This window comes from Eschrichtius robustus, chromosome 15 (assembly GCF_028021215.1).
Source record: "Eschrichtius robustus isolate mEscRob2 chromosome 15, mEscRob2.pri, whole genome shotgun sequence".
NCBI classification, from domain to species: Eukaryota; Metazoa; Chordata; class Mammalia; order Artiodactyla; family Eschrichtiidae; genus Eschrichtius; species Eschrichtius robustus.
This window is the reverse complement of record NC_090838.1, coordinates 46776469-46802980: the sequence shown is the minus strand read 5'-3', so window position 1 is coordinate 46802980 and position 26512 is coordinate 46776469. Positions and strand designations below refer to the sequence as shown.

The following is a 26512-nucleotide window of genomic DNA, read 5'->3' as shown; positions in this document are numbered from 1 at the left end:
CCGATTAGTCAGGTCTTGAATGTGTTGTTGATAACTAACCTGATCAGGTAACACTGCCAGGAAATCTTGTTCTACCTTTCCTTTAAAAAAATAATAATAAAGTTTATTTATTAGTTTTACATTTACAGAAGACTTGAACAGCAAAGAGTGTTCTTATACACTCCCATGCCCGCCTCCCAATCGGTTTCCCCTATAACTAACATCTTTCATTGGTGTGATGAACCAATATTGATATATTACTAAAGTCCACAGTTTACATTACGGTTCACTCTTTGTGTTGTACGGTTCTGAGTTTTGCCAAATGTAAAATGTCATGTATCCATCATCACAGTGTCATACAGAATAGTTTCACTGCCCTAAAAATCTGTGTTCCACCTACGTGTCCCTCCTCCCTCCCCACAACCCCTGCTTTTCCTTTTTAATACCCAAATTGAGCCTAGGGTAATATTAATTAGTTGGAGCTAAGAATTTGCTTTAATAACCCGTGATTCCCCATGGCAATCAACATTTCCTTTTTTTTTTTTTAAATAAATTTATTTATGTATTTTTGGCTGCATTGGGTTTTCGTTGCTGCACATGGGCTTTCTCTAGTTGCAGCGAGCCGGGGATACTCTTTGTTGCGGTGCGTGGGCTTCTCATTGAGGTGGCTTCTCTTGTTGGGGTGCATGGGCTCTAGGCGTGCGGGCTTCAGTAGTTGTGGCATGCGGGCTCAGTAGTTGTGACTCACGGGCTCTAGAGCGCAGGCTCAGTAGTTGTGGCGCACGGGCTTAGTTGCTCATGAGTGATCTTCCTGGACCAGGGCTCGAACCCGTGTCTCCTGCATTGGCAGGCGGATTCTTAACCACTGCACCACCAGGGAAGTCCCAATCAACATATCTTAATCGTCAATTCAGACTAGCACTGTTCAATAGAAATAAAATATAAGCCATATATATTTAAAAATTTCTAGATGATGCATTAAAATGTAAGAAACAAATGAAATTAATTTAATAATATATTACACTTATCCCAATATAGCCAAAATATTATCAATCCAACATGTAACCAATATAAAAATTGAGATATTTAAATTTTTTTGTACTAACTCTCAAAATCTAGTGTGCATTTCAAACTTACAGCACATCTCATTTCAGATGACTCACATTTCAAGTGCTCAGTAGCCAGGAGTAGCCAATGACTAAGGCATTGAACAGTGCAGGCCTAGACTGTGAGCAACTTGAAAGCAAGCTAACCTCCTCTCTCCAGGGCCTCCAGATTAGGCAGGAAGGGAATATTTTTGGAAGGTATATCAGAAAGATAAAAGGGATCTCTAAACCTCTGGATGCTGATACTTAAATGTTCTGCAACCACTTTCTTTAAACCCTCCAGTTCTGGAAAAAGTGGAATGGGGATTATGCTCATTCTGGCATACCAAAGAAATGAGTATGTATTTGGCTTCCTGACTCCCAGAAAGCCTGAATCATCCGAAATGTTGACTCATGAGCCTAAAGTGACCGAAATATAATGTGAATCAAATTTGCCCTCCAAAGCATCGTTCTCTTTCCACTTTCCTCTCTTCCCTTCCTCTTTGGGTGACTCATCCTTCTACCAAGTAAGAGTCCAGTAGCGGGCAGATCCCCAAACCCTCTTTGAAGGAGATGAGCAGACTTTCAAATGGTCTGCCCCAGTCCCTAGATCGTCCAGCCCAGCTGTTTTGCCTACGTCATCCAGGGTCTGCAGTTTAGACTGGGACTGATCTTAAAACTGTCAAAAATATTATTTTTTCTTTTAAGGTGGTGATGGTAGTAGTGATAAGGTGGTTTGGGAATTTAAGTTTGAAAAAAGACAGTCTTTTATTTCAAAATCTAAAATTTAACGGATACTTCAATCCTTAAGGCTACTCCACGGTCCCGTTATTTAGTACCTTTCTACGCTCTGGGTTTTTTCCCTTTCCTGGGAGGAAAGTTTCCACTCCCAGTCCCCAAGATAACGCCCTTCCGGTGGCGCGCCAGGAGCGTCTCCGACCCCTCAGGGGAGGCAGGCAGCCGGCTCGCTTTCCCAGTACTCTAATTACACAGACTGACCTCCAGCTGTGGGCAAGCCCAAGCCCCCAGTTCGACCCTCAACTACCCTAGGCTGACTGTGGGGCTCCCAACTCCAAACCCCGCCCATCGAGCCCAGCCTGGCCGGTAAAAGAGAGGAAGTGCAATAACACCCACCCACTTTACGTCTTTTTCCTTTTCCGTTGGGCCGGCTGGTTGCCCGTCAACTCTATCCCTTAGCCGATTGGCTCGCTCCCTCCCGCGTTAGTGCCTGCCTCTCCCTGGCAGGAGGGTGAGTCACGCCAAACTGGGCGGAGAGTCGACTGGCCTCTCTTCTTCGCTCGTCTGGGCGGCGGCGGCGGCGGCAACTGGGGACGGGGCGGGTGGCGCATCACGGGCGCGGAGGCAGGAGGAGCAGTCTCATTGTTCCGGGAGCCGTCGCCACTGCAGGTCCCTCGGCTCGTTGGGCCCTGCCCCTCTCAGTCCTCCCCACCCCCCACAACTGCCCGCGGCTGTGAGGAGAAGCGTCTCCCGCGGAGGCAGCAGCTGCAGCATCATCTCTCCCCCGCCAGCAATGGAAGACATAGACCAGTCGCCTCTGGTCTCGTCCTCGGACAGCCCGCCACGGCCTCAGCCCGCGTTCAAGTACCAGTTCGTGAAGGAGCCCGAGGACGAAGAGGAAGAGGAGGAGGAAGACGAGGACGAGGACGAGGACCTGGAGGAGCTGGAGGTGCTCGAGAGGAAGCCCGCCGCCGCGCTGTCGGCGGCCCCGGTGCCCGCCGCCGCCGCCGCCACCCCGGCTGGCGCGCCCCTGCTGGACTTCGGCAATGACTTCGTGCCCCCGGCGCCCCGGGGGCCCCTGCCGGCAGCGCCCCTCGCCGCCCCGGAGCGGCAGCCGTCTTGGGACCCGAGCCCCGCGTCGTCGGCGGAGCCAGCGCCCTCCCTACCCTCCATTACCGCAACCTCGCCCTCCCAGCTCTCTGAGGACGATGAGCCTCCAGCCCGGCCTCCCCCTCCTCCCCCGGCCGACGTGAGCCCTCAGGCGGAGCCCGCGTGGACCCCGGCCGCCTCTGCCCCCGCCGCGCCCCCCTCTACGCCGGCCGCGCCCAAACGCAGGGGCTCCTCCGGCTCAGTGGGTAAGTGCCGCGCCCTTCGCCTCGCGCCGCCCCTCGCGCCCCTCCCTCTTTTGTGCGCAGCCCCCAAAGCCTGGGCCCAGCCTTCCTCTCCGCCCGGAGGGGGCTTTGTCTGCGGACCTCGGGGCGAAGGCGCCCCCGCTGGTGGGAGCCGCGGGGAACAGGGTGGGGCGGCCGAGGAAGCTCGGGCTTGTTCTTTATTGTCCGTCTGGGTGTCGGGGAACACGTGCACCCCGCCCGCTCCCAGGTTCTCTCAGGTCTCCATTTCACCGCGTCCGGGAAGTTAGGAACCCACCCCTTGCAGGAGCTGGGTGTGTATCGAGGAACTAGGGGTGCGGATTCATCGGGCTGGCTCGGTTCCGGGGTGAGGATGGAAGGCCTTGGCGGCCTAATCTATTGTCTGCCCGTCTGGGTTGCTCCTGGGGAAAAGACGCAGTTTTGCTGTTGGTCTTTGCCTGCATTCAACTCTGGCCCCCTTCCTCAACCCTCCCTCGGCTTGGGTGGCCCCATGCGCTTCATCCCCCCCGTCCCCTCCCCGCGCTGGTCCAGTGGAGAACGTCCACTTTGACCCGACTGCAGTGAAGGGAGAGCGCCTCCAGTGGTGTGGAGCGTGGAGAAGAGTTCTGGCGAAGACCTGCCACCGCCCAGCTTACCGGGTTGTGATGTGGCGTCTCCCCCTTCTCCCGGCTTAACCGAGCCAGGGAAGTAGGACCTGGGCGTCGTGTTCCGAGGGGGCGCAGTGCTGCCAGGGGCTCTGCCGCAGGGCGAGGGGAATTGCCGTTAGGATGGACAGGTTTAGCCTCTTAAGGCATCGTGATTGAATCGTAGAGAAAAGAGGAAAAGGCAAAATGGTTGACATTCCTAAAAAAGGGGAAACCTGGGGATTCCTTATCGGGAATAGGCCAATTGAACTTGTGGCAGATTTACCATGAGACTTCATGAAATGTTTTGAGACAGACGTTTTCGTTTACTGGTTAGAAATACTGCTTCGTAGAAGTAATGTTTTAGGTCTGCAGAGACAAATCTGCGTAGTCTGTAAATAGTTTTCAAATCTTTTCATTCACGAGCATCTGATTGTGTGTTGTTATTATTAGTAGGGACATTGTTTTATTACCCTTTTCATCTTGGGAAACTTTATTTTGGAAGAGAAAAAATCAAGTTCGTTAGAGATTGAGAATTCATCTTATTAGACACGTTAATTAACTTATTAACAAATAGCTTGTTACTTTTGGGACAGAAAGTGTCCCACTAGTAGTAGGATTTTTATGTATAAAAGGGCAAGAATCAAGAATCAGGTAGTGTAACAGCCTGCTGAGAAATTGTCATAGCCTTGTAGGATTTTAGAAATGGTTCTTTTTCTAGAAAAAGGAACTCAGTGGGAGATCACGGAAGAATTTTTTTTTTCTTCAATTCACTCCCGCTCCACAGTGGGGAAAATAAGCCAATAGTGATGTAACATTTTGATATTGACATACCCCAAAACATTACTGAAAACATTAATCACTACACAAAAGATATTAGAATCTGAGGAGTAATTCAAATTTTCCTTTTTCTGGGTAAAAACACACATTTTAGAGAAACTAAGGGGAGGTAGAAAAATAAATAAGAAATTTGCAAATGATAAATTTAATGATTAAGAAAGGCGTACTAATTTGTTCTCCTGTGTTCCTTCATGGAAACAAAGAAAAGAGTTCTGTTCTTTGAACCTTGGAGATTCAGGAGGTGACAGCATTCTCTTGGAATTTTGACTTTTGGAATACTAAGTTTGGAAGACAAAGGAGAAAGAATATTGCCTACTCAGTGACTCTATCTTTACATAGTTCCCTAATTCTGTATTGATGTTGCTTATTTGGAAAGTTTAGTTCCTTTAGTAAATACAGGAACATTATGATTTATGGGCACAGATAGTTAAGGCATTTCACTGAGTCTAGGTTTCTTAACGAGTTCATTCATTCAACTGATTATTGATTACCTACAAAGAGGCACTATTCTAGGCTATGATGATATAGCAATAAGCAAGACATGTGTTCCCCGTGGGAGGAGTACAGATAATATGCACATAATCAAGGAAGTCAGATTAGTGTTGTGTTATGAGGAAAATAAGCAGAATGATGGTGTGGAAAATGACTTGAGATGTGTGGGAGCCTTTTTAGGTAGGGCGGCACTGAGAGAGCCCTTTCCGAGGAGGTGAGATTTAAGCTGCAGATATAAAAAATTTCCAAGAAGCTCCTAGGAGGCAAAAGCCCTGAGGCAGTAATAAGCTTTGTATGTTTAAGAATCTAGTAAGAAGACCAGTGAGAAAAACTAGGGGGAGAGTGGTATAAGGTGAGGGTGGGGAGGTGGACTACACTTAGATCATTTGAGGTCTCTAACAGGCCATGGTAAAAAATTTTGTTTTTTGGGCTTCCCTGGTGGTGCAGTGGTTGAGAATCTGCCTGCCAATGCAGGGGACACGGGTTCGAGCCCTGGTCTGGGAGGATCCCACATGCCGTGGAGCGACTAGGCCCGTGAGCCACAACTACTGAGCCTGCGCGTCTGGAGCCTGTGCTCCGCAACAAGAGAGGCCGCGATAGGGAGAGGCCCGCGCACCGCGATGAAGAGTGGCCCCCACTTGCCGCAACTATAGAAAGCCCTCGCGCAGAAACGAAGACCCAACACAGCCATAAATAAATAAATAAATAAAATTAAAAAAAAAATGCGTTGATACAACCATGTCTCACTTTAAAAAAAAATTTTTGCTTTTTAAAATGTTGTTTATTTTAGAAATGTGCTTCTTAAATATTTATATTGGGATTTTGGAGCAGAAATATAGTTTTGAAGATTTAGAGAAACCAAAAGGACTGATGTGAGTAAAGACAAAGAGCTGAGAGATGTGCAGAACATGGTTAGAAACATAGAGCAGTCTGACTGGCAGAGGGTTTATGTTAGTGAATATGGTAGATCCCTGACAGTTGTGTATTTAACATTGTTGTTTACCCTATTTTTTGAGTAAACGCTGATTTCCCTTACTTGGTAAGTTGTAATTTTGCTGTTTGCTGTTGTGCTTGGAGCATCCCCATTGCCGTGAAGTAACTGAAGTGAGACTGAAGCCTCTCCCCTGCTGACCATTTTTCATGGAGAAACATTGGCTTCAGGTTAAAAAGGTGGTTGGTTAACCTAGGCTTTGAGGATATGCAAACATTCATTAAGGATGGCATTGAGCTGGTCTCTGGACATGTTCTAAGTCAGTGTTAATTAAGATGGAAAATGTGTGGTAGATCTGGATTCTGAAGGGTGTTGAATGCCAAATTAAGGAATTAGGGTTTTATCATCTTGCTTTTATCCTTGCTGTGTGCCATTCACAGTTGCCTTTACTTTTGGCAATTTAAATAATGAAACAAAAAATGTTTTTGTTGTTGTTGTTTCCAAAATATAAAGTTATTTCGTTATTTTTCATCCTTCTGAATTACTGCTTTAGGCATTGGGAAGCCACTGAAGATTATTGAACTGAGGCATGGCATCATGAAAGCAGTGTTAGAAAAGTGAATTGGTGACAATATTCAAGATAGGTTGGAAAGAAAAATAGGGGAACTATTTAGAAATCTTTCACAGTAGTTCTGAGAGAGATGAGTAGAGCCTGAACTAGTTCATTCAGTGAAAATGGAATACAGGGAGGAATATAAGAAACTCTAGGAAGCATGATTTTTTTGGCTCTGAATCTCTGTTTTTATAGTTAGGTTAATAAGACGTTTTATGAAAGAAAAATTGATAGGACTTGGAGGCCATGGATATAAATACAAAGAAAAGAATGTTGATGCTTATTAAATCAATTTCAGAGATTGTCCAAAGTTGTTGTTGCAGTGGAAGCTTGTATAGAATTGAATATTGCTCATAAGTATAGGTTATGGCTTAAGGATTAAAAATTATTCGTCTTTTACAAAGTCATTTATTATATGATTATTTATATCAGCATAGGAGCACATATTAGAAATGTTAAAAGATTTTGAGTGATATATAGTTTAAATCTTAAGTATCAGTCCTTAACATAAAGTTCAAGTAAACAATGATGTGACACTCCCAGGAAGTAGTTGCCTCTAAAGAAAGAGATGTCATGCCATAATCCATTCCCCATCCTCTCTCCTCCTATTATTATCTAGAAAATGATAACAAAGAATGGAACTGATGAATTTAGAGATTCTGAATAATTCTCTTGTTAACCATTTCTAATTTTCTGACTAGGAATAACAGTTGGGAACAAGTGGTGTGCTCCTTAAGGATAAAGTGAATTACATTTCACATTGGTTCCTAGGAAGCTCAGTGTCAAATTTATAGTTCTTTTTAGTAACTCATGAGCTTCCTCAAATCCTTTTTAAATGAAGTGATGAATATATATTGAACCTTTGATACATGTCTAATTATGTGGAATAGTATTTAGAAAACATGCTATTTGAGCACTATATTTCTGTAAACTTGGAAGATTTGCTATGTTATATGAAACATTTCCAAAAAGGAACATATTTTCTATTGTTCAGTAATTGACTCTGTTTTATGTGTAGTTGTTTCATTATATACCTAAAAGCAGTTTATTTGAATCACTGCTGTTGCAAGGCCCCAATTTAAATGGCACATTTTAAAGGTACTTTGCTAGCCCAAGGTAAAAGTACCAACCAAATAGATAATATTTCTTGATATTTCCCTGGGACCTCTAAGTAGAAGTAAATGTTGGCAGATAAACTATTCTTACAGTACATTCTTTGAGACTTTTTGTTCCTGTTTCTAAATATAGACCCTAGAAGGTCCCTCTGGGGGTGGTAGCACCAAGGATGGGAACTGTAAGGGCAGAACCATAATTCATCAGCAGTGTTTAAATGGGTGAGTGTGACCTTTGTGGCTAGCTAATGTAGGACGTAGGCATGCAGAATGGTAGGACCCAGCTCTACTTATGCTAAGGTGTTCTCAGACCAATGGCCTCATCATTCTTTTCAACTCTAAAGGGTAATTGATAATCTCACATCTAAATTGATGGTTTTTTGTTTCTTGGAATGGTGATTCTTAATTTTTAAGTTGCTTTACTCATGTGTTCCTGTAACATTCTTTTCTTACCTCATCATATGTATCATACTATATATATGTGGGAATAGTATGTTTACTCATTTCTATTCACCAGACTATATGCTCCTTGAGGAAAGGGGCTGTATTACCTTTTTTCCTTGAGGAAAAGGACTGTATGACATATTTGCATTGCTGAGCACAGTGCCTTAGATGTGGCATAGGCACTCAGATATTTGTTGAATGAATATAACATTATAGATGAATCCTGATCTATATTCTGTATCGTTCTAGAATTACTGCAATATTTTCTCTCAAATAAAAATCCCAAGTCTTGGGACTTCCCTGGCGGTCCGGTGGTTAAGACTATGCATCCACTGCAGGGGGCATGGGTTCCATTCCGTGGTCAGGGAAGTTCTGCATCGTGGTGTGGCCAGAAAGAAAAAAGAAAAAAAAAAACCCAAGTCTTTTGAATTAAAGCATTAATTTATTTACATATACAAGGTATATGGATGTACCCTATTTTATTTAATCAGTCTCTTATTGATGGTTATATTAGGTTGTCTATCAGCTTTTTCTGTTGTAAATAACATTGCTGTGAACACCTTTATATATACCTCTTTGCAAATACACGCATAGAAATTTATATATGTGTTGTAGGATATATGCATTGTAGGATAAATTCACGTAAGTGGAATTATTGATCCAAAGGGTATATACATTGAAAATGTTGATAGATAATGCCAAACAATAGGTACCACTCCTGCTCTTATAGTAGGAGCTGTAAGCTGCTAAATATTGGATTATCTTTTTAGCAGTCCCTGAGTCCTTTGCTTAGGTGGCCCTCTAGTTTAAAAAAAAAACACATTATTTCTTTAATGACTTGTTCTTATTACCATAGATGAAGGCTTATAAAGTTTTGTTGTTCAAACAGATTTGGCAATAGTCTGGTTATATTGGTGGTCCCTTGGAAGTTCAATATTAAGAAAAAATTAGCACACTCTTTTTTTTTTTTTTTAACTAGGTTTAGGGCGGAGTACAGGGACAAAAAGATGAGTAGCGATTGTAGTTATGAGAGGTACATGTAGGAGATTAGGAAAGAATACAGGCCCCCACCCGGAAAGTATTCTCTGCTCTCTTAAAACCAGAGGACTCTTGTGGTTGTACTGTAGGGGCAATTATATATTTATGTTCCGTCATCTGCCTTTGTGAAAAGAGAAAAAAAATCGCTTGTTTTTTTTCTCCCCAACTTTATAGACTGATGTGTAAATTTGACTAATTGGAAGGTGCCATTGTTAAATTTATTTATCTCGGTGTTCTGACAGCCCTAGGTGAAGCTGACCTAAAGCATTAAAAAAATTTTTTTAATCTACTGGAGTCTTTGGTTTCAGAAAAGAAGGGAATTTACTTGTTTAAAATTCTGTTCATCTTTGTTCTAAGGGGGTTTATTAAATACACTTAAACCTATCATATAAATCTCTTTCACAAAAAGCGTTTATAACTTTTCAGTCTCAACTAATCGCCATCATTATTAAATTATTGAGAGTTTTATTATTCTACCAAGTTCTGGATTCAGTTTGCTAATATTTTGTTAAAGAATTTTGCATGCCTGTGTAAGGAATATTTTTCTGTATTTTTATTTTCTTGTAATAGCCTTGTCTGGTTTTGGTATTAGTGCATAAGTCTGAAACATTTTGAGAAGTGCTTGCTCTTCCTTAATTTGCTGAAAGAGTTTCATAAGCATCCTTCAATGTTTATAGAATTTACTAATGAAGCCATCTGGCCTTGGAGTTCTCTTTGTGGCGATGGTTTTAAATTATGGGTATACTTTTTTTAAGTGATGTAAGGCTATTCAGATTTTCTATTTCTGCTTGTGTCAGTTTTGGAAATGTATGCCTTTCAAGGAACTTGACTATTTCATCTTGATGAGTGGACACCAAGGAATTTGTCTGCTCACCTAAGTGTCTAATTTACTGGCATAAACTTATTCATAATATTCTCTTATTATTTAGGATTTATAGTGATAGTCCCTCTTTTATTTCCAATACTTATTTTTCTCTTTTTCTTGATCATTTTAGGGATTATCAATTCTATTGATCTTTTCAAGGAACCAACTTTTGGTTTCATTGATTTTTCTCTGTAGTTTGCATGTTTCCTATATCATTGATTTCTGCTGTTATTTATTTTCTGTTACTTATTTAGGTTTTTTTTTTTTTAACATCTTTATTGGAGTATAATTGCTTTACAATGGTGTGTTAGTTTCTACTCTATAACAAAGTGAATCAGTTATACATATACATATGTTCCCATATCTCTTCCTTCTTGGGTCTCCCTCCCTCCCACCCTCCCCATCTCACCCCTCTAGGTGGTCACAAACCACCGAGCTGATCTCCCTGTGCTATGTGGCTGCCTCCCACTATCTATCTTACGTTTGGTAGTGTATATATGTCCATGCCACTCTCTCACTTTGTTACAGCTTACCCTTCCCCCTTCCCATATCCTCAAGTCCATTCTCTAGTAGGTCTGTGTCTTTATTCCCGTCTTACCCCTAGGTTCTTCATGACCTTTTTTTTTTTTTTTCCTTAGATTCCATATATATGTGTTAGCATACGGTATTTGTTTTTCTCTTTCTGACTTCACTCTGTATGACAGACTCTGGGTCCATCCACCTCACTACAAATAACTCAATTTTGTTTCTTTTTATGGCTGAGTAATATTCCATTGTATATATGTGCCACATCTTCTTTATCCATTCATCTGTTGATGGACACTTAGGTTGCGTCCATGTCCTGACTATCGTAAATATGGAGAACAGTATGGAGTTTCCTTAAAAAACTACAGATAGAACTACCATACAACCCAGCAATCCCACTACTGGGCATATACCCTGAGAAAACCATAATTCAAAAAGAGTCATGTATCAAAATGTTCATTGCAGCTCTATTTATATTTACTTATTTGGGTTTAACTTGCTCTTTTTCTGGTTTCATTAGGTGGAAGCTTTAAACTTTGAATTTAACCCTTTTTTCTAAAAGCATTTAGAGCTATAAATTTCTCTCTAAGCATTGCTTTAGCTGTATCCTGCAGATTTCCATCATCATTTGATTTAAATTATTCTTTAATTTTTCTTGTGATATATTCTTTGATCCGTGAGTTATTTAGAATTGTGTGTTTAATTTCCAAACATTTGGGCATTTTCCAGAATTTTCCTGTTTTATTGATTTCAATTTAATTCACGTGGTCAAAGAACATATGCTGCATGATTTCAATCCTTTTAAATTTATTGAGATTTGCTTTATAGACCAGGAAATGGTTTATCTTGGTGTATGTTCCATGTGTACTTGAGAAGAATGTATATTTTGTTGTTGGTTGTAGTGCTCTATAAAAGTCAGTTCATTGGAATGTTGTCTAAATCATCTATATCTTTGTTTATTGAGTGTGTGTGTATGTGCATGTGTGTCCAGTCTGTCAATTAACTGAGAGTTGAGTGTTAAAATTTTTAAATAATATTTGTAGATTTGTCTTTGTCTCTCTTTAGTTTTTGCTTCATGTACTTCCATTAACACCTTTTCCATATACCTTTAGTGTTGTTATATCTATTTAGTGTTATGTCTGATTACTCCTTTTTCATTATCAAATGCCCCTCTTTACCTCTGGTAATCTCAAGATAATACTCCTTGTGTTTGAATCTACTTTGCTCGACATTAGTATAGCCATTCCAGATTTTGTAGGATAAGTGCTTGGATCATATATCCTTTTACATTCTTTTACTTTTAACCTACCTGTGTTTTTATGTTGAAAGTGTGTGTCCTGTTAAGTGACACATAGTAAGGTTTTTATCTAGCCTGAAAACCTCTGCCTTTTAATTGGGGCCGTTTACTACATTCAGTGTAATTATTAATATGATTCATTTAAGTCTGTTTATTTATTTATTGGCTGCTTCGGGTCTCAGTTGTAGTATGTGGGATTCTCCATTGCGATGCGTGGGCTTCTCTCTAGTTGTGGCGCATGGGTTTAGTTGCCCCACAGCATGTGGGATCTTAGTTCCCCCACCAGGGATTGAACCAGCGTCCCCTGCATTGTAAGATGGATTCTTAAGCACTGGACCACCAGGCAAGTCCCCATTTAAGTCTCTTTTCTCTTTGTCCCATCTGCTTCTGTTTTTTTTGTACTTCTACATATTCCTTCCATCCTTTGTGCTTTTATTGTCATACATTTTACTTCTACATATATTATATATTTTAATTATTTAAGCTTCAAAAGTCAGGTTTTTTTTTTTTTATTCCTAGGTATTTTATTCTTTTTGTTGCAATGGTAAATGGGAGTGCTTCCTTAATGTCTCTTTCAGATTTTTCATCATTAGTGTATAGGAATGCAAGAGATTTCTGTGCATTAATTTTGTATCCTGCTACTTTACCAAATTCATTGATTAGCTCTAGTAGTTTTCTGGTAGCATCTTTAGGATTCTCTATGTATAGTATGTCATCTGCACATAGTGACAGTTTTACTTCTTCTTTTCAAATTTGTATTCCTTCAAAAGTCAATTATTCTTGAAGGAAATTAAGGTATGAGAATACTTTATATCTACTCATATATTTACCATTTCTTTAAAGAACTCAGGGAATGGGAATATTTTGTATCTACACATACATTTACCATTTCTGCCCTTCTTCATTCCTTCATGAAGATTTGGGTTTCTGTCTGGCATCTTTTTCCTTCATTGTGAAGAACTTCATTTAACATTTCTTATTGTACAGGTCCCTTGGTGATGATTTCTTTCAGCTTTTGTTTTCATCTTTTGTTTGTCTGTTAATATCTTAATTCAGCTTTACTTTTGAAGGATTTTTTGATGAATATAGTCAATTTTGTTATTTGTGGTGGTTATGGTCTATAAAGTCACAGAAAATACTGAATTAGCAGATACTGAATCATTGTCCCGAGGGGAAATACAGGGTTAGGTTCCTGTGAACCTTTTAGTCATAGCATTTTTGTTACTCGTCAGTATATAACTTTGTTTTAGGTGTGTTTCTATTTAAAGAAACACATTATTTAATATATATTGTAGACTCATTAACATTGAACTCATGGCTAACAGCACTATAACTGATGTCTGAATGAACCTTATCTAACACACGGGTTTCCTCTGTAAGGTACATCATAGCCTTCTTGCTGTTAAGAACACTAGACAGCACTTCAGCATTGTGCTTATGGGCCATATCAGAATCACCAACAGAAAGCACAGAAATGCAAACAGTAGGACACTAAATAGACTGCTAAAAGAATACTTGTTTACTGTATGTGAGCTGAAACAAGAAGGCATAGGGTTGCCTTGTTTGACCTCACCTGGCAACATATGTTGGGGGACTGGAATGTTTGGCTATTCTGCATGTGCCTGCTGCTGTAAGTACTGATTTTGGGTTTATCAATTTAGTGAGTAGGCCGCCAGTTGGCAAATTAAGGAATCAGATTATGAGGGTTGACTGCATGCAATTCTAGGTTTGCAGTTTTTTTCACCATTTTAAAGAATGTTTTATTATCTTTTGGATTGCGTTGTTTGCCATGAGCAGTCAGGTCATTCTTATTGTTTACCTGCCTTTTCCCTCTGTTTTTAAGATTTTTCTCTGTCTTTGGTTTTCAGCAGTTTGGCCTCTACAGTGTAGTTCTTTGTGGTTTTGTGTTTATCCTGCTTGTGGTTCATTGAGCTTCTTGGATCTGTGGGCTGGTATTTTCTATCACTATTTTCAAATTTTAGGCCATTATATCTTAAAACTTTATTTTCCTGTTTCAGTCATTATTGTCTTTGAGGGGACTCCAGTTATGTATGCTTTAACTGCTTGATTATCTCATAGGTCATTGAGACTGTTCATTTTTTTCCCCCCAGCTTTTTGTTCTTCATGCTGTGCTTCAGTTTGGATATTTTTTTTCTGTTGCTCTTTAAGTTTATTGATCTTTTCTTCTCCATTGTCCAATCTACTTTTAAGCTCACCTGGTGAAATTTTCTTTAGGTTAATGTAATTTTCAGTTACAGCATTTCCATTTGGTTCTTTTTCTAGTCCATGTTTTTCTACCAAGATTCTCTGTTCACTCATTATGTCCTTTACTGTACATACTTAGGAACTTTTAAAAGCTGTTTAAATTTCCATTTTAGTATTCATTAATCCAACATTTACACTATTTCTTTTTGTTTATATAGGCTGTTTTTTCTTATTTATGCTCAAATTTTCTTCTTTTCATGTCCAGTAATTTTTTATTTTATACTGCTTGTCATGGATGTGGTGATAGTTTTGTTCTGGAAGGCAATTGATTTGCTGGCAAATCACCTTGATCTTTTTAAGTCTTGATTTTAAAGTTAGTGTGGGTCTAGAGCAGTGGCTGGCTGACATTTTCTTTAAGGGCAAAGTAGTAAATATTTTAGGCTTGTGGGTCCTGCAGGTTCTATCTAACTACTCATCTTTGTTATTGTAATGCAGAAGCAACCATAGATAATACATCATATGAACGGACATGACTTTCTCCCAATACAACTTTGGCCCATGAGCCATGTTTTGCTGATTCTTGGTCTAGAGTATCCTTTACTTTAGGGTTATAGTAGTCCCACTCTTAAGGTGTACCTTTTCTGGAATCTCACTTTTATGCTTGGGATGTTTATGAGATCTCTCCACTCTGACTGGCCAGAACTTTAGGTCAGGTCTTCCAGCACAGTCTGACCTCCAGAATATCCATTCAGCTCACAACTCTATATCATAGATTTGTCTGTTGGGTCTTGGTAAGTCTTGTGATCTATATGTGCAGCATTGTATTCAGCCAAAGGTTTAAAGGGAACATCTATCTAGATTTCTGGAGCTCCTTTTCTTTGAAGCTTTCCTTTGTATGTCACCCTGCCCCACAAATCCCAGACAAATCAACAGCTTCCTCTGCCCAGCAAGAGCGCAGTATCCTTGGGCTCCTCTGCCGTGTGCTGTTGACAGAAAGTGCTTTCAGACAGAAAGCCAGGGCATTCCTCTGGTGTGCTTCCCTCTTCTCAGGAATTACACTTCTGCATGTGGTCCAGTGTCTCAGGACAGTTGCTTCATATATTTTGCCCAGCTTTATAGTTGTTTATGTTGGAAGGGTTAGTGTGATAAAATTACTTTCATGGCTAGAAGCAGAGATTCTTCTCTATGATTTTAAAGTGCAGTTTATTTTTCTTGTTTTATAAATTAGATATGATTTTACTGACCACTTATACTTTTTTTTTTTTACAGTTTATTTAATTTATTTATTTATGTTTGGCTGCGTTGGGTCTTTGTTGCTGAGCGTGGGCTTTCTCTAGTTGCGGCGAGCGGGTGCTACTCTTCGTTGCGGTGCGCGGGCTTCTCATTGAGGTGGCTTCTCTTGTTGCGGAGCACGGGCTCTAGGCACGTGGGCTTTAGTAGTTGTGGCTCGCGGGCTCTAGAGCGCAGGCTCAGTAGTTGTGGCGCACGGGCTTAGTTGCTCCGTGGCATGTGGGATCTTCCCGGACCAGGGCTGGAACCCGTGTCCCCTGCATTGGCAGGCAGATTCTTACCCACAGCGCCACCAGGGAAGCCCTGACCATTTATACTTTTGGTTGATAAACAGGTTTTGAAAAGAACGTGTCAAGGAAAATACTCGGTATAAGAGTGTGTGGACATTGGTGAGATTGTGATAGCATATATATATTTTTTGAATTGACCAGTACTAAATTCAAAACTGATAATGCCATTTTTACTTTCTTGAAAAGTGATTTACTAAAAAAAAAAAAAAAAAAAATTTCTTCAGTGAACTTTAATTTTGCAACTGATTCTTGTGTGGTGGAAGTAATTAGCGTTCAAAGTTTGTAGCCCTGAGGCAATTAATCGAAACTTATATTCTAGTTTTAGGCTTAGGTAAGGAAAAGAATCTAGCATTAGGGCCAACATGAGGAATAGATCATTTGGAAATCTTTCATACTGTCATTATAAGTAGTTCAGTGATTCTGTTCATTTTGCTGAGGGTAATAAGGAAATAAAAATATATATATGATTATAGTTTAAATTATTTTCTAGCTTTGTCATTAAGCTATGTGACTTTGAATAAGTTGCTTTATTCTCTGAGCTTAGGTACCTGGAAATGTAGAAGATTAACAAAAATAATTTAAGAATGAGTATGTTTTACAAAGAGAGTTAGTGAGGCTGAATATGGTGAATTTGAGCATTAGTGGATGTCAGCATTCATATGCAGGAGGGGGAAGCATGGGTTCGGTTAGGAAGAAGTTTATTTTGTTAGCATAGATGACATGTAAGGAGATGTTGAGATAAGTTTAGACAGTTAAATTGGGGCCATATAGTGCAGGGCCTTAATATATCTGACTAAGAATTTTTGGTGTAATTCAGTATGTAACTGGGAGCTTTTAAATGTTTTCGAGCAAGAAAAATATATAGAATTGTCCTTTTTGATGGCTGTAGAGGAGAGACGTAATAGGAGAGTTCTGGCTTCCCTTTTGCCTATTTAGTGAAAACTTTTTTTTTTGTAATATGACATTATGTTTTTACTTAGTGTGGATATATATAATTAAGTCCTTAAGATTTATTGTTTCTTCTGGCTTTCTGTTCAAGTGTAGTACAAATGAGATTGATGACTAAGGTTTTAATTTCATTCAGTAGTTAGAATTTGGCATTATGAGTAGATCATAGAAAGAAGGGGAGTTGTTTACCTTTTTTGTAAGCCCAGTAATGTAAGTGTATGTGTAATGTATCTCAGTAATTCAGAACATTTTACTTTTTACTTAATATAGGATCCCTTATTATAAAATAGTTTATTCACTTGTGAAAGTGAGGGTCTTTTGCAGAAAAAGGAAGATGAAAATCAGTAATTCTTTTTCAGAACAGGAAATAAATAATTTTTAGGTGTTTTAGCCTTAGAATTTGGTAGCTTTTGTGATATATAAGTATTGTTGATCAAAATTTTCTTTTGACATCATTAGTTTTATTAGTCATTTTCAAATTCTAAATTTATATAGTAAAGTCTAGAAAAGAAGTACTGCAGAGCGGTTAAAGAAAAGAGCATGGACTGGTAAACTATGGATTCAGTCTCAGATACATCACTTTTTTCAGTTTTGTGACTCTGGGGAAGTTACTTAGCCTTTTTATGCCTCTGTTTCCTCATCTGTGAAATCAAGATAACAGTAGTACTTATTTTACAGGGTGGTTTTGAGTAGTAAAAGACCATGTGAAATAAATGTGCCTGGCCATCGTTAACATCTCTATAAATGTTGTTATATGGTGAAGTAAAAGCAAACAATCAGTTAAGTATTTTGGATAATTACAGGGTATTTGCTGGGTGACTGTTTATCTTGTTTCAGGAGCTCAAATTTATGGGGCTGATAAAGTAGGAATACGTAATTTATTATAGCACTTGTGCATAGGATACAGCCCATGAACTTGGGAGTTAGACCTATTCAAATCCTGGCTCTCTGGCCTCCTAGCTCTGTAACTTAGGGCAAATTGTTTCTTTTTTCCCCTTCCCTCCCTCACAACATTTTGAGGTAGTTACTCTTATTTTGCAAATGAGGAAATGAAGCACAGAAAGGCTAAGTAGTAACTTTCTCAGGGTTACACATTTATATTGTGTAATACGTGATGGATCTGGGGTTTGGACCCAGGCAGTTTGATCCCATGATTCATGATGGGCCTTAGTAGGAGTCCCTGAGCAGCTCTCTTCTTCTTGAAGGCAAAATGGTAATGACCTCTCCTGGATTTTTTTCTAAGTGCTTTTAGAAATGGAATACTTGTTTTGTGGCTAATTTTGGATTGAGTCTCATTTTACAAAATGAGGATTTTTTTTTTTTTTTTTTTTGGAAATTTGTGAATATTTCGACTACCAATTTGTAAACTTTCTCACTTGACCAAGTGCCAAGAATATAGTTTTTGCTATAAGAGAGATTCTGGTATTAGATAGGCATAAGGATATATTTTTAAAAAATACTTTAAAATTTTGGCACAGTTTTAGATATAGTTTGGTTTCCCTCTGATTTTAACATGTTTCTAGTTCACTTTCCAAGTAGACTGTCTCTGAATTAGTTGGCTTTTAACTATATTGTCTAGATGAAAAAGACAACCATTTTGTTAAGGATTTGCTTCCTTTTATTTAGGTGGAGCAGCTGTGTAATTATTTGGTTCTGCTCTTTGACCCCCAGATCTCAGTTTGTACAACATTATAATTCATTATTTTAGCTGAAAGAATTTTCAAATTGTCATTTTACAAATGAGAACTGTGTAATTTAAGATTATATAACAAGTCATCTTTAAAAAGTGTGTACACATATGTGTACATTTTATAAAATCTCATAAGGCAGTGTGTCTTACTGGTTTGGATGAGTGGCCTATTCAACCTGTTGTTCTAGGTTATAGGAGACTCTTTTAAATGCATGTCATGGATTTCCCCTCTCCACCCCATCTAAGAATCCTTTAGATATGACATCATACTTAGTATGAATTTTAAATTTACGTGACATTATGAATTTAACTCTCCTATTCATCAAAAGGAATACCCTTGGAAGACAAGTTCCATGTTCATGATAGCCACATCTCTGATTTCTTTTTTTTTCTTCTATTAATCAGGCTTGTCTAGCTTGTTCTTCCAGATAGAAGTGTCCAAATTTATTAGGTCCTCTACACTAAAGGAATACCTCCTGTCGTCTCTCGGACTATTTCACATTGTCTTTTGCTAGAGCCCTTTCTCTAGTATAAACCCCAGAAGATCTTTAGCTCAAGATCTCCCAACTGCAGGTATGAAATGACATTGTACAAGGTTAATATACCAATATATAGTGTGTTAGTTGACTTGGGCTTCTATACCAAAATACCATAGACTAGGTGGCTTAAACAACAGAAATTTATTTGTTACAGTTCTGAAGGCTGGGAAGTCTTAATATCAAAATGTGGGCAAGTTAGGTTTCATTCTGAGGCCTCTTTTCTTGGCTTATAGGTTGCTGCCTTCTGTGTGCTCACGTGATCTCTTCCTGTGACGATGGTCCCACCCTCATGACCTCATGTATTCCTAATTACTTCCGAAAGGCCCCATCTCCAAACAACACATTGAACCTTAGGGCTTGAACATAATGAATTTTAGGGGAAACACAAACATTCAATTTATAACATACAGCATATATTGGTTAAGAAAGTGAGCTCTGGAGTTGAATTGTCTGAGTCTCACTGCTTATCTATTGAGTGAGTTACTTGTCTATCACTCTTTTTTTTTTAAATCTGTTAAATGAGATATTAACAGCAACACTTGTAACAGTAGAGTCGTAAGGAGTAAAATGAGTTCTTGCATCATGTAAATCACTTAGAATAACAAGTAGAGAATATGCATGATTTTCTGAAAGTGTTCTAAATTGAACATATACCAATAAAAAAAGATAAGATTAGTATATTAAAGCCACTTTGGTTCATGAAGTTTCTTTAACATAAACATGTTATTGCCTCTTGAAAAATGATAGGTTCTATAGATATCATTTAATCAATTTTATAATATATATTATAATTTAATCTGGATTAATGATACTACTAATGGTACTACTTTTTCCTTTCCATCATGGCTTTTTCTCTGTAGATAAAGTTTTGTGTTAACTCATTACAAACTGAACCCCTTGCTTGTTCCTCTTTAGTCTCCTTCCAACTCTGTCTTTATTTCTGCTGAGGTTATATTCTATTTGTTTTTCAGATGAGACACTTTTTGCTCTTCCTGCTGCATCTGAGCCTGTGATACACTCCTCTGCAGGCAAGTTCTTTCTGCTAGCCTTTTATCCTCTGTGTATTCTAACTTTAATTCTTTAGTTATGTTCACTCTATGCTTAGTAGTTTGAATTTACCAAAAATAAGCATGGTTCCAAGAATGTTTGTCTACTGACCAAGTTGAAATTTGCATTTTATATGCTGTGTCCAAGAGAGAAATGGACAGAAACCTAATTAATAATTGGAAATGTGTAAGGAATTCTTGGCCCCTTGATTTATGTTTACATATTGACTAGTCATTTTTTCCAAATACAGTTTATTTGCTTATAGCTGACAGACTTTCATAGAAAAGAATGTCAGCCTATGACAGTTAATTATCCAGTGCCCTTTCCTTCTTATGCTGTCACTCAAACTCTCTTCTCAAATAATCCTCATTTCTTCCTCTGAGACTAGTTAGAAGTAGCTTTTCTCAGTTAATTGTGCGTGAGGTTTTTCTCAAAGACTTGATGTCTTTGCATAGTATCTAATAGCCTCTTTAGCCATGCACATGTCTTTTGACAATAGCTTTAATTTTTCAATTATGATTCAGTCTACTTGATTATTGTTTATTAACTAAATGTTATTAGCATTTTAGTTAACAGTAAGTCTTTACTAACAGTATTTTTGAATCTGTCATAAAACTTGCATTAAATCTGAGAACGCTGGCATTCTCTAACTTTCCTTTCTGTCCATGGTCACAGAAAAAATTATGGATTGGAAGGAGCAGCCAGGTAACACTGTTTCTGCTGGTCAAGAGGATTTTCCATCTGTCCTGCTTGAAACTGCTGCTTCTCTTCCTTCTTTAGCTCCTCTCTCAGCTGCTTCTTTTAAAGAACATGAATACCTTGGTAATTTACCAGCAGTACTACCTACCGAAGGAACACTTCGAGAAATTTCAGATGAAGCTTCTAAAGAATTCTCAGAGAAGGCAAAAAAACCATTTGTAGACAGAGATTTACCAGAGTTTTCAGAATTGGAATACTCAGAAATGGGATCATCATTCAGTGGCTCTCCAAGAGCAGAATCTGCCATAACAGTAGCAAATCCTAGGGAAGAAATAATTGTGAAGAATAAAGATGAAGAAGAGGACTTAGTTAGTAATAACATCCTTCGTACTCAGCAAGAGTTACCTATAGTCCTTACCAAATCAGTTAAAGAAGAGGATAGAGTTATGTCTCCAGAAAAACCAAAAGACAGTTTTAATGAAAAGGGAATTGTAGCAGAAGCTCCTCTGAGGGAGGAATATGCAGACTTCAAACCATTTGAGCAAGTATGGGAAGTAAAAGATACCTATAAGCAAGATAGTGATGTTTTGGCCGCAGGAGGTAATATAGAGAGCAAATTGGAAGGTAAAGTGGATAAGAAACGTTTTTCAGATAGCCTTGAACAAACAAATCATGAAAAAGATAGTGAAAGCAGTAATGATGATACTTCATTTCCTAGTACACCAGAAGCTATAAAAGATGGTTCAGGAGCATATATCACATGTGCTCCCTTTAACCCTTCAGCAAACATTTTTCCCTTGTTGGAAGATCATACTTCAGAAAATAAGACAGATGAAAAAAAAATAGAAGAAAAAAAGGCCCAAATTGTAACAGAGAAGAATGCTAGTGCCAAAACATCAAATCTTTTCCTTGTGGCAACACAGGATTCTAAGACAGATTATGACACAACAGATCATTTATCAGAGGTGACTGAGGAAGTAGTGGCAAACATGCCTGAAGGTCTAACCCCAGATTTAGTACAGGAAGCATGTGAAAGTGAATTGAGTGAAGCTACAGGTACAAAAATTGCCTTCGAAACAAAAATGGACTTGGTTCAAACTTCAGAAGCTATGCAGGAGTCACTTTACCCTGTAGCACAGCTTTGCCCATCCTTTGAAGAATCTGAAGCTACTCCTTCACCAGTTTTACCTGACATTGTCATGGAAGCACCATTAAATTCTATAGTTCCTAGTGCTGGTGCTTCTGCAGTGCAGGTCAGTTCATCACCATTAGAAGCTCCTCCTTCGGTTAATTATGAAAGCATAAAACTTGAGCCTGAAAATCCCCCAGCATATGAAGAGGCCATGAATGTATCACTAAAAAAAGTATCAGGAATGAATGAAGAAATTAAAGAGCCTGAAAGTATTAGTGTAGCTGTTCAAGAAACAGAAGCTCCTTATATATCTATTGCATGTGATTTAATTAAAGAAACAAAGCTCTCTACTGAACCAACTCCAGATTTCTCTAGTTATTCAGAAATAGCAAAAGTTGCACAGCTGGTGCCCACTCATTCTGAGCTAGTTGAAGATTCCTCACCTGATTCTGAACCAGTTGACTTGTTTAGTGATGATTCAATTCCTGAAGTTCCACAAAAACAAGATGAAGCAGTGATACTTGTAAAAGAAAATCTCATTGAAACTTCATCTGAATCAATGATAGAACATGAAAATAAGGAAAAACTCAGTGCTTCACCACCACCTGAGGGGGGAAAGCCGTATTTGGAATCTTTTCAGCCCAATTTAGATACCGCAAAAGATACCTTATCATCTAATGAAGTTTCAACATTGATCCAAAAGGAGAAAATTCCTTTGCAGATGGAGGAGCTCAACACTGCAGTTTATTCAAATGATGGCTTATTTATTGTTAAGGAAGCAAAAATAAGAGAGAGTGAAACATTTTCAGATTCATCTCCAATTGAGATTATAGATGAGTTCCCTACATTTGTCAGTTCTCAAACAGATTATTCTCCTACATTAGCCAGGGAATACACTGACCTAGAAATAGCCTACAAAAGTGAAGTTGCTAGTGTCCAGGATGGAGCTGGGTCGTTGCCTTGCTCAGAATTACCCCATGACGTTTCTGTCAAGAGTGTACAGCCTAAAGATGAAGAAGAAGTTCATGTCCCAGATGAGTTCTCCAAAGATAGGGCTGATATTTCAAAGGTGCCCTTACTGCCTCCAGATGTTTCTGCTTTGGATGCTCAAACAGGGATAGGCAGTATAGTTAAACCCAAAGTTCTTGTGAAAGAAGCTGAGAAAAAACTTCCTTCTGATACAGAAAAAGAGCACAGACCACCATCTGCTATATTTTCAGCAGAGCTGAGTAAAACTTCAGGTAATCAATCCAAACATTATTTTGTGCTTTCTTGCCACCTTTTGACCTATGGAACATTCTACTACATTTTGTGTAGTATGTTACATTTATAGTGTCTGATATATCACATTGATAAGAATTCTTTTTACTGTCTCAGTTTAAGATTTTAGTGCTTTTTCTAGCCCTCTTGCACTCATCACGCACCCTTGCTCTTAACTTTTCCACACAATTATTTGTTGGTCATTTTTATATTGCACCATGGAACTAGAAAACACTCTTTTTAGAATTGGCTTCAATGTCTGTTCCCTTCTTTTCTTTTGCTTTAGTGTTTCCTGATAGCATGAAGAGCAAGAGGTATTCAAACAAAATATTTTCAGATGTGTTTACTTTTGTTTTCCCAGAAGTATCTTCATTTTAAAATTTTGACGAACATATCTGTTACCTGTTTCTAATCTTTCAATATAATGGAATAATTTCCAGTAAAAGGTATAAAGTTAAGCATATTGAGTATTAGACGTTTTGTTGAAAAGTATAAATTGAGGTATGCTATTTTTAATTCTCCTGAAAAGTGCTAATTCTCATTTTTTTGACTCTACACTTCCCACATATCTGATTTGTGTAAAGTGATTTGTACATGTGTTTTTTATTTAGCATTCTAATTTAGATGATGACTGTGTATTTACTGAATATCCTTATGCATTGGAGATAGGTAGTACTGGTGGCAGAGACCAGTTTAGAGTTGCTGTAATTGAAGAAAGAGGAAATTATGAACGTAAGGCAATGGGATGAGCATGGAGACATAGTACTTAGTGTTTGATTGGAATTGGACATGAAGGTTAAGGGGAGGAGTTAAAGCTTACTCCAGGAAACCTGGGTTTCTTGTATGTGCAAATACATGGCAGTATGAGAAACTGAGTTAGGCAACATGAGAAAACAAAGTGGGAGAAAATAAAAAACTCTGTTTTGAATATGTTGTAATTAAGGTACCTATGAGACATCCAAGAATGATGGATATTAAACATGAAGCTCTTGAGAGAGACCTTGAATGTATGTGTGTATTTACCATGGGCTCAGAGATTGTAATTAAAGCCACAGACATCAACTAGGGGGAGCCGAGGGAAGAGGAAGATTTAAAGTTGGAGGAACTGATCAACATTATCAAATACTAGAGAGCTCAGTTAAGATAAGGATTGAGAATTTGTCAGAAGGGAGGGAAGGTGTTATAATGGTAATCCCTGTTCTCAAATGGTTAACGATTTTCTACATCCTTGATTATGATATATTTAGGTGTTTTTTAAAATTTTTCTGATTCTTATTACTGAATCAGATTCAGTAAGTCTGATTCTTATTCTTATTTAAACATGAAAGTATTGATAAGTATTAAATAATAAATAAAACTTGCTCAGATAATTTATTATCTCCAGTTTGTTCTCCTTGTTTTCTTAAAATGACATTTGTAGGCAGAATTCAATTTTAATTTTGGGAAGAAAGGCTGATTTTGTAAGGGAGATGAGCAAGGTATTATTGATGCAGACTTTGATGCCTTATTGATATTTTTGGATAAAATTTGTTATGGGAAAAAGGAATACTAGTCTTCTCCCTTGATAAGGATATTTTATCAAACTGTATTCTTTCTTTTTTTTTTTTTTGGCCACGCCATGTGGCTTGTGGGAGCTTAGTTCCCCAACCAGGGATTGAACCCAGGTCACAGCAGTGAAAGCACCGAGGTCTAACTACTGGACCACCAGGGAATTCTGTCAAACTGTATTCTTAACAATGAAATGTAAATACTGATTTTTCTCAGTTCATAATTATGAACATTCATTCTGTTTTTTCTTTCACTGTACGTCATTATTTAGAGGCTCAACGTTTCATATGTTTTTATTTACTTTTAAAAAAATTTGTGGCTAAAGATTTATGCTTTTAGTACCCTGATGGTTTCCATTTTTGTTTAAAATATATTATGATTATCACTGGCACTTTAATTTTTCACTTTCCACTCATTTTGAATATAAATGTATAAGTTACAATATTCCAATAATTGCTTAAATTTATACTACTAAATATAGACCCAGTTAGTGAAACTTCTGAAAAGAATAGTTAATTGATAGGCAGCACTACCAGATGACAGTTGAAATGTTTTTCTCAGATGATGCATGGAAGTCCCAGTTTGGCATAGAATGACAGTTTAGGGATATAAGTGTATGATTGGAAGTGGAAGATCATCAACACATACTAAGGGCACAGAGAGGCTGTCTCTACCTTGGAATATTAGGAATGGCTTCACAAAGAGATGCTTCTATAAAAGCTACAGTTAGCAAATGTGAGTAAACACATAGACCTGTTCATTTATATAAATATAATAAAAGTTTTCCAGATCCTGTTTTGGTATTTTTGGGGCAGGTATATATGTGTGGGTATTATGGTCAGTATGTAGAAACTGAAGCTATTCAAGCTATTCACTTGAAGCTAGGGACACAGATGGATTTGAGACTGGCCATGGGTGACTCCGTGAAAAGAAACATTCAGGTTTATTCAGAACTAAACTGAAAAACCAATCTGTGCTAAAGGAGGGTTTATGATACATTGGATGCTAAATTTTCTCTGACTGGAATTAAGCAGAATTTTTTTAAAACTTATGGTCTCATTTAGAGAGTTTCTTTTAAGAAAAGGATGATTGCTTTTTAAAAATTAACTTTCATTTGGAAATAAGTTCAAACTTAAAAACAATTGCAAAAATAAAAGTAGTACAAAGAATGTCTTATACTCTTCATCTAAATTTACCTACTAACATTTCTCCACTTACGTTATTATTTATGATCTCTCTTTTTATAGATAACTAGACAATGGATACATAGATACAGTATATCCTTTTTTTCCCTGAACCATTTGAGACTAAGCTATATACATTCGGTTTTACCCCTAAATACTTTAAAAAGGGATATTCTCTTATATAACCTCAGTACAGCTATAACTTTGTAAATTTTACATTCATACAATACTTTTTTCTAATCTACCATCCATATTCTAGTTGTGTTAGTTGACCTAATAATGTTCTTTGTAGTGTCCTCTACTACAAGGTCCAGTCTAGTGCCAGGTTTTGCATTTAGTTATGTTACCTTTGGCTCCTTTAATCTGGGACATTTCCAGTCTTTATCTCTTATGATTGTAACATTTTTAAAGGACACAGGCCGTTTCCCTTCTTCCTTTTTAATAGAAAGTTCCTTGTTTTGCGTTTGTCTAATGTTTCTTAGTGATTAGATTGAGTTTGTAGATTCATGGCCAAAATGAAGATAATGTAGTGCCCCTCTCATAGCAATCTGGAGGTACCTACTATCCATCAGTCCCTCATTGATGAGGTTTAATTTACACCGTCTGGTCAAGGTGGTTCCTGATTTCCTTATTGTATAATTACTATCTTTCTTCCTTCCTGACAACTAATAAGCAGTCTGATGGGTGACACTTCAAGACCGTGTAAATATCCTGCCCTCCATCAAAAT

At 38.2% G+C, this 26512-nt stretch overlaps 1 protein-coding gene across 3 annotated transcripts in view; it reads left to right on the top strand.

Annotated features, from left to right (window-relative positions):
• The first annotated feature begins 2331 nt into the window (after nt 1–2331).
• The window catches only part of RTN4 (reticulon 4), a 67891-nt gene continuing 43710 nt past the window's right edge, over nt 2332–26512 (top strand). Inside the window, exons 1-3 of one of the 3 annotated variants that reach the window (XM_068565012.1) lie at nt 2332–3157; nt 19886–19942; nt 20637–23033. In XM_068565012.1, the coding sequence (XP_068421113.1) occupies nt 2596–3157; nt 19886–19942; nt 20637–23033 (3016 nt within the window). In that variant the 5' untranslated portion in view covers nt 2332–2595. The remainder of the gene's footprint in view (nt 3158–19885; nt 19943–20636; nt 23034–26512) is intronic. The other 2 variants (XM_068565009.1, XM_068565010.1) reach the window with 2 other exon arrangements.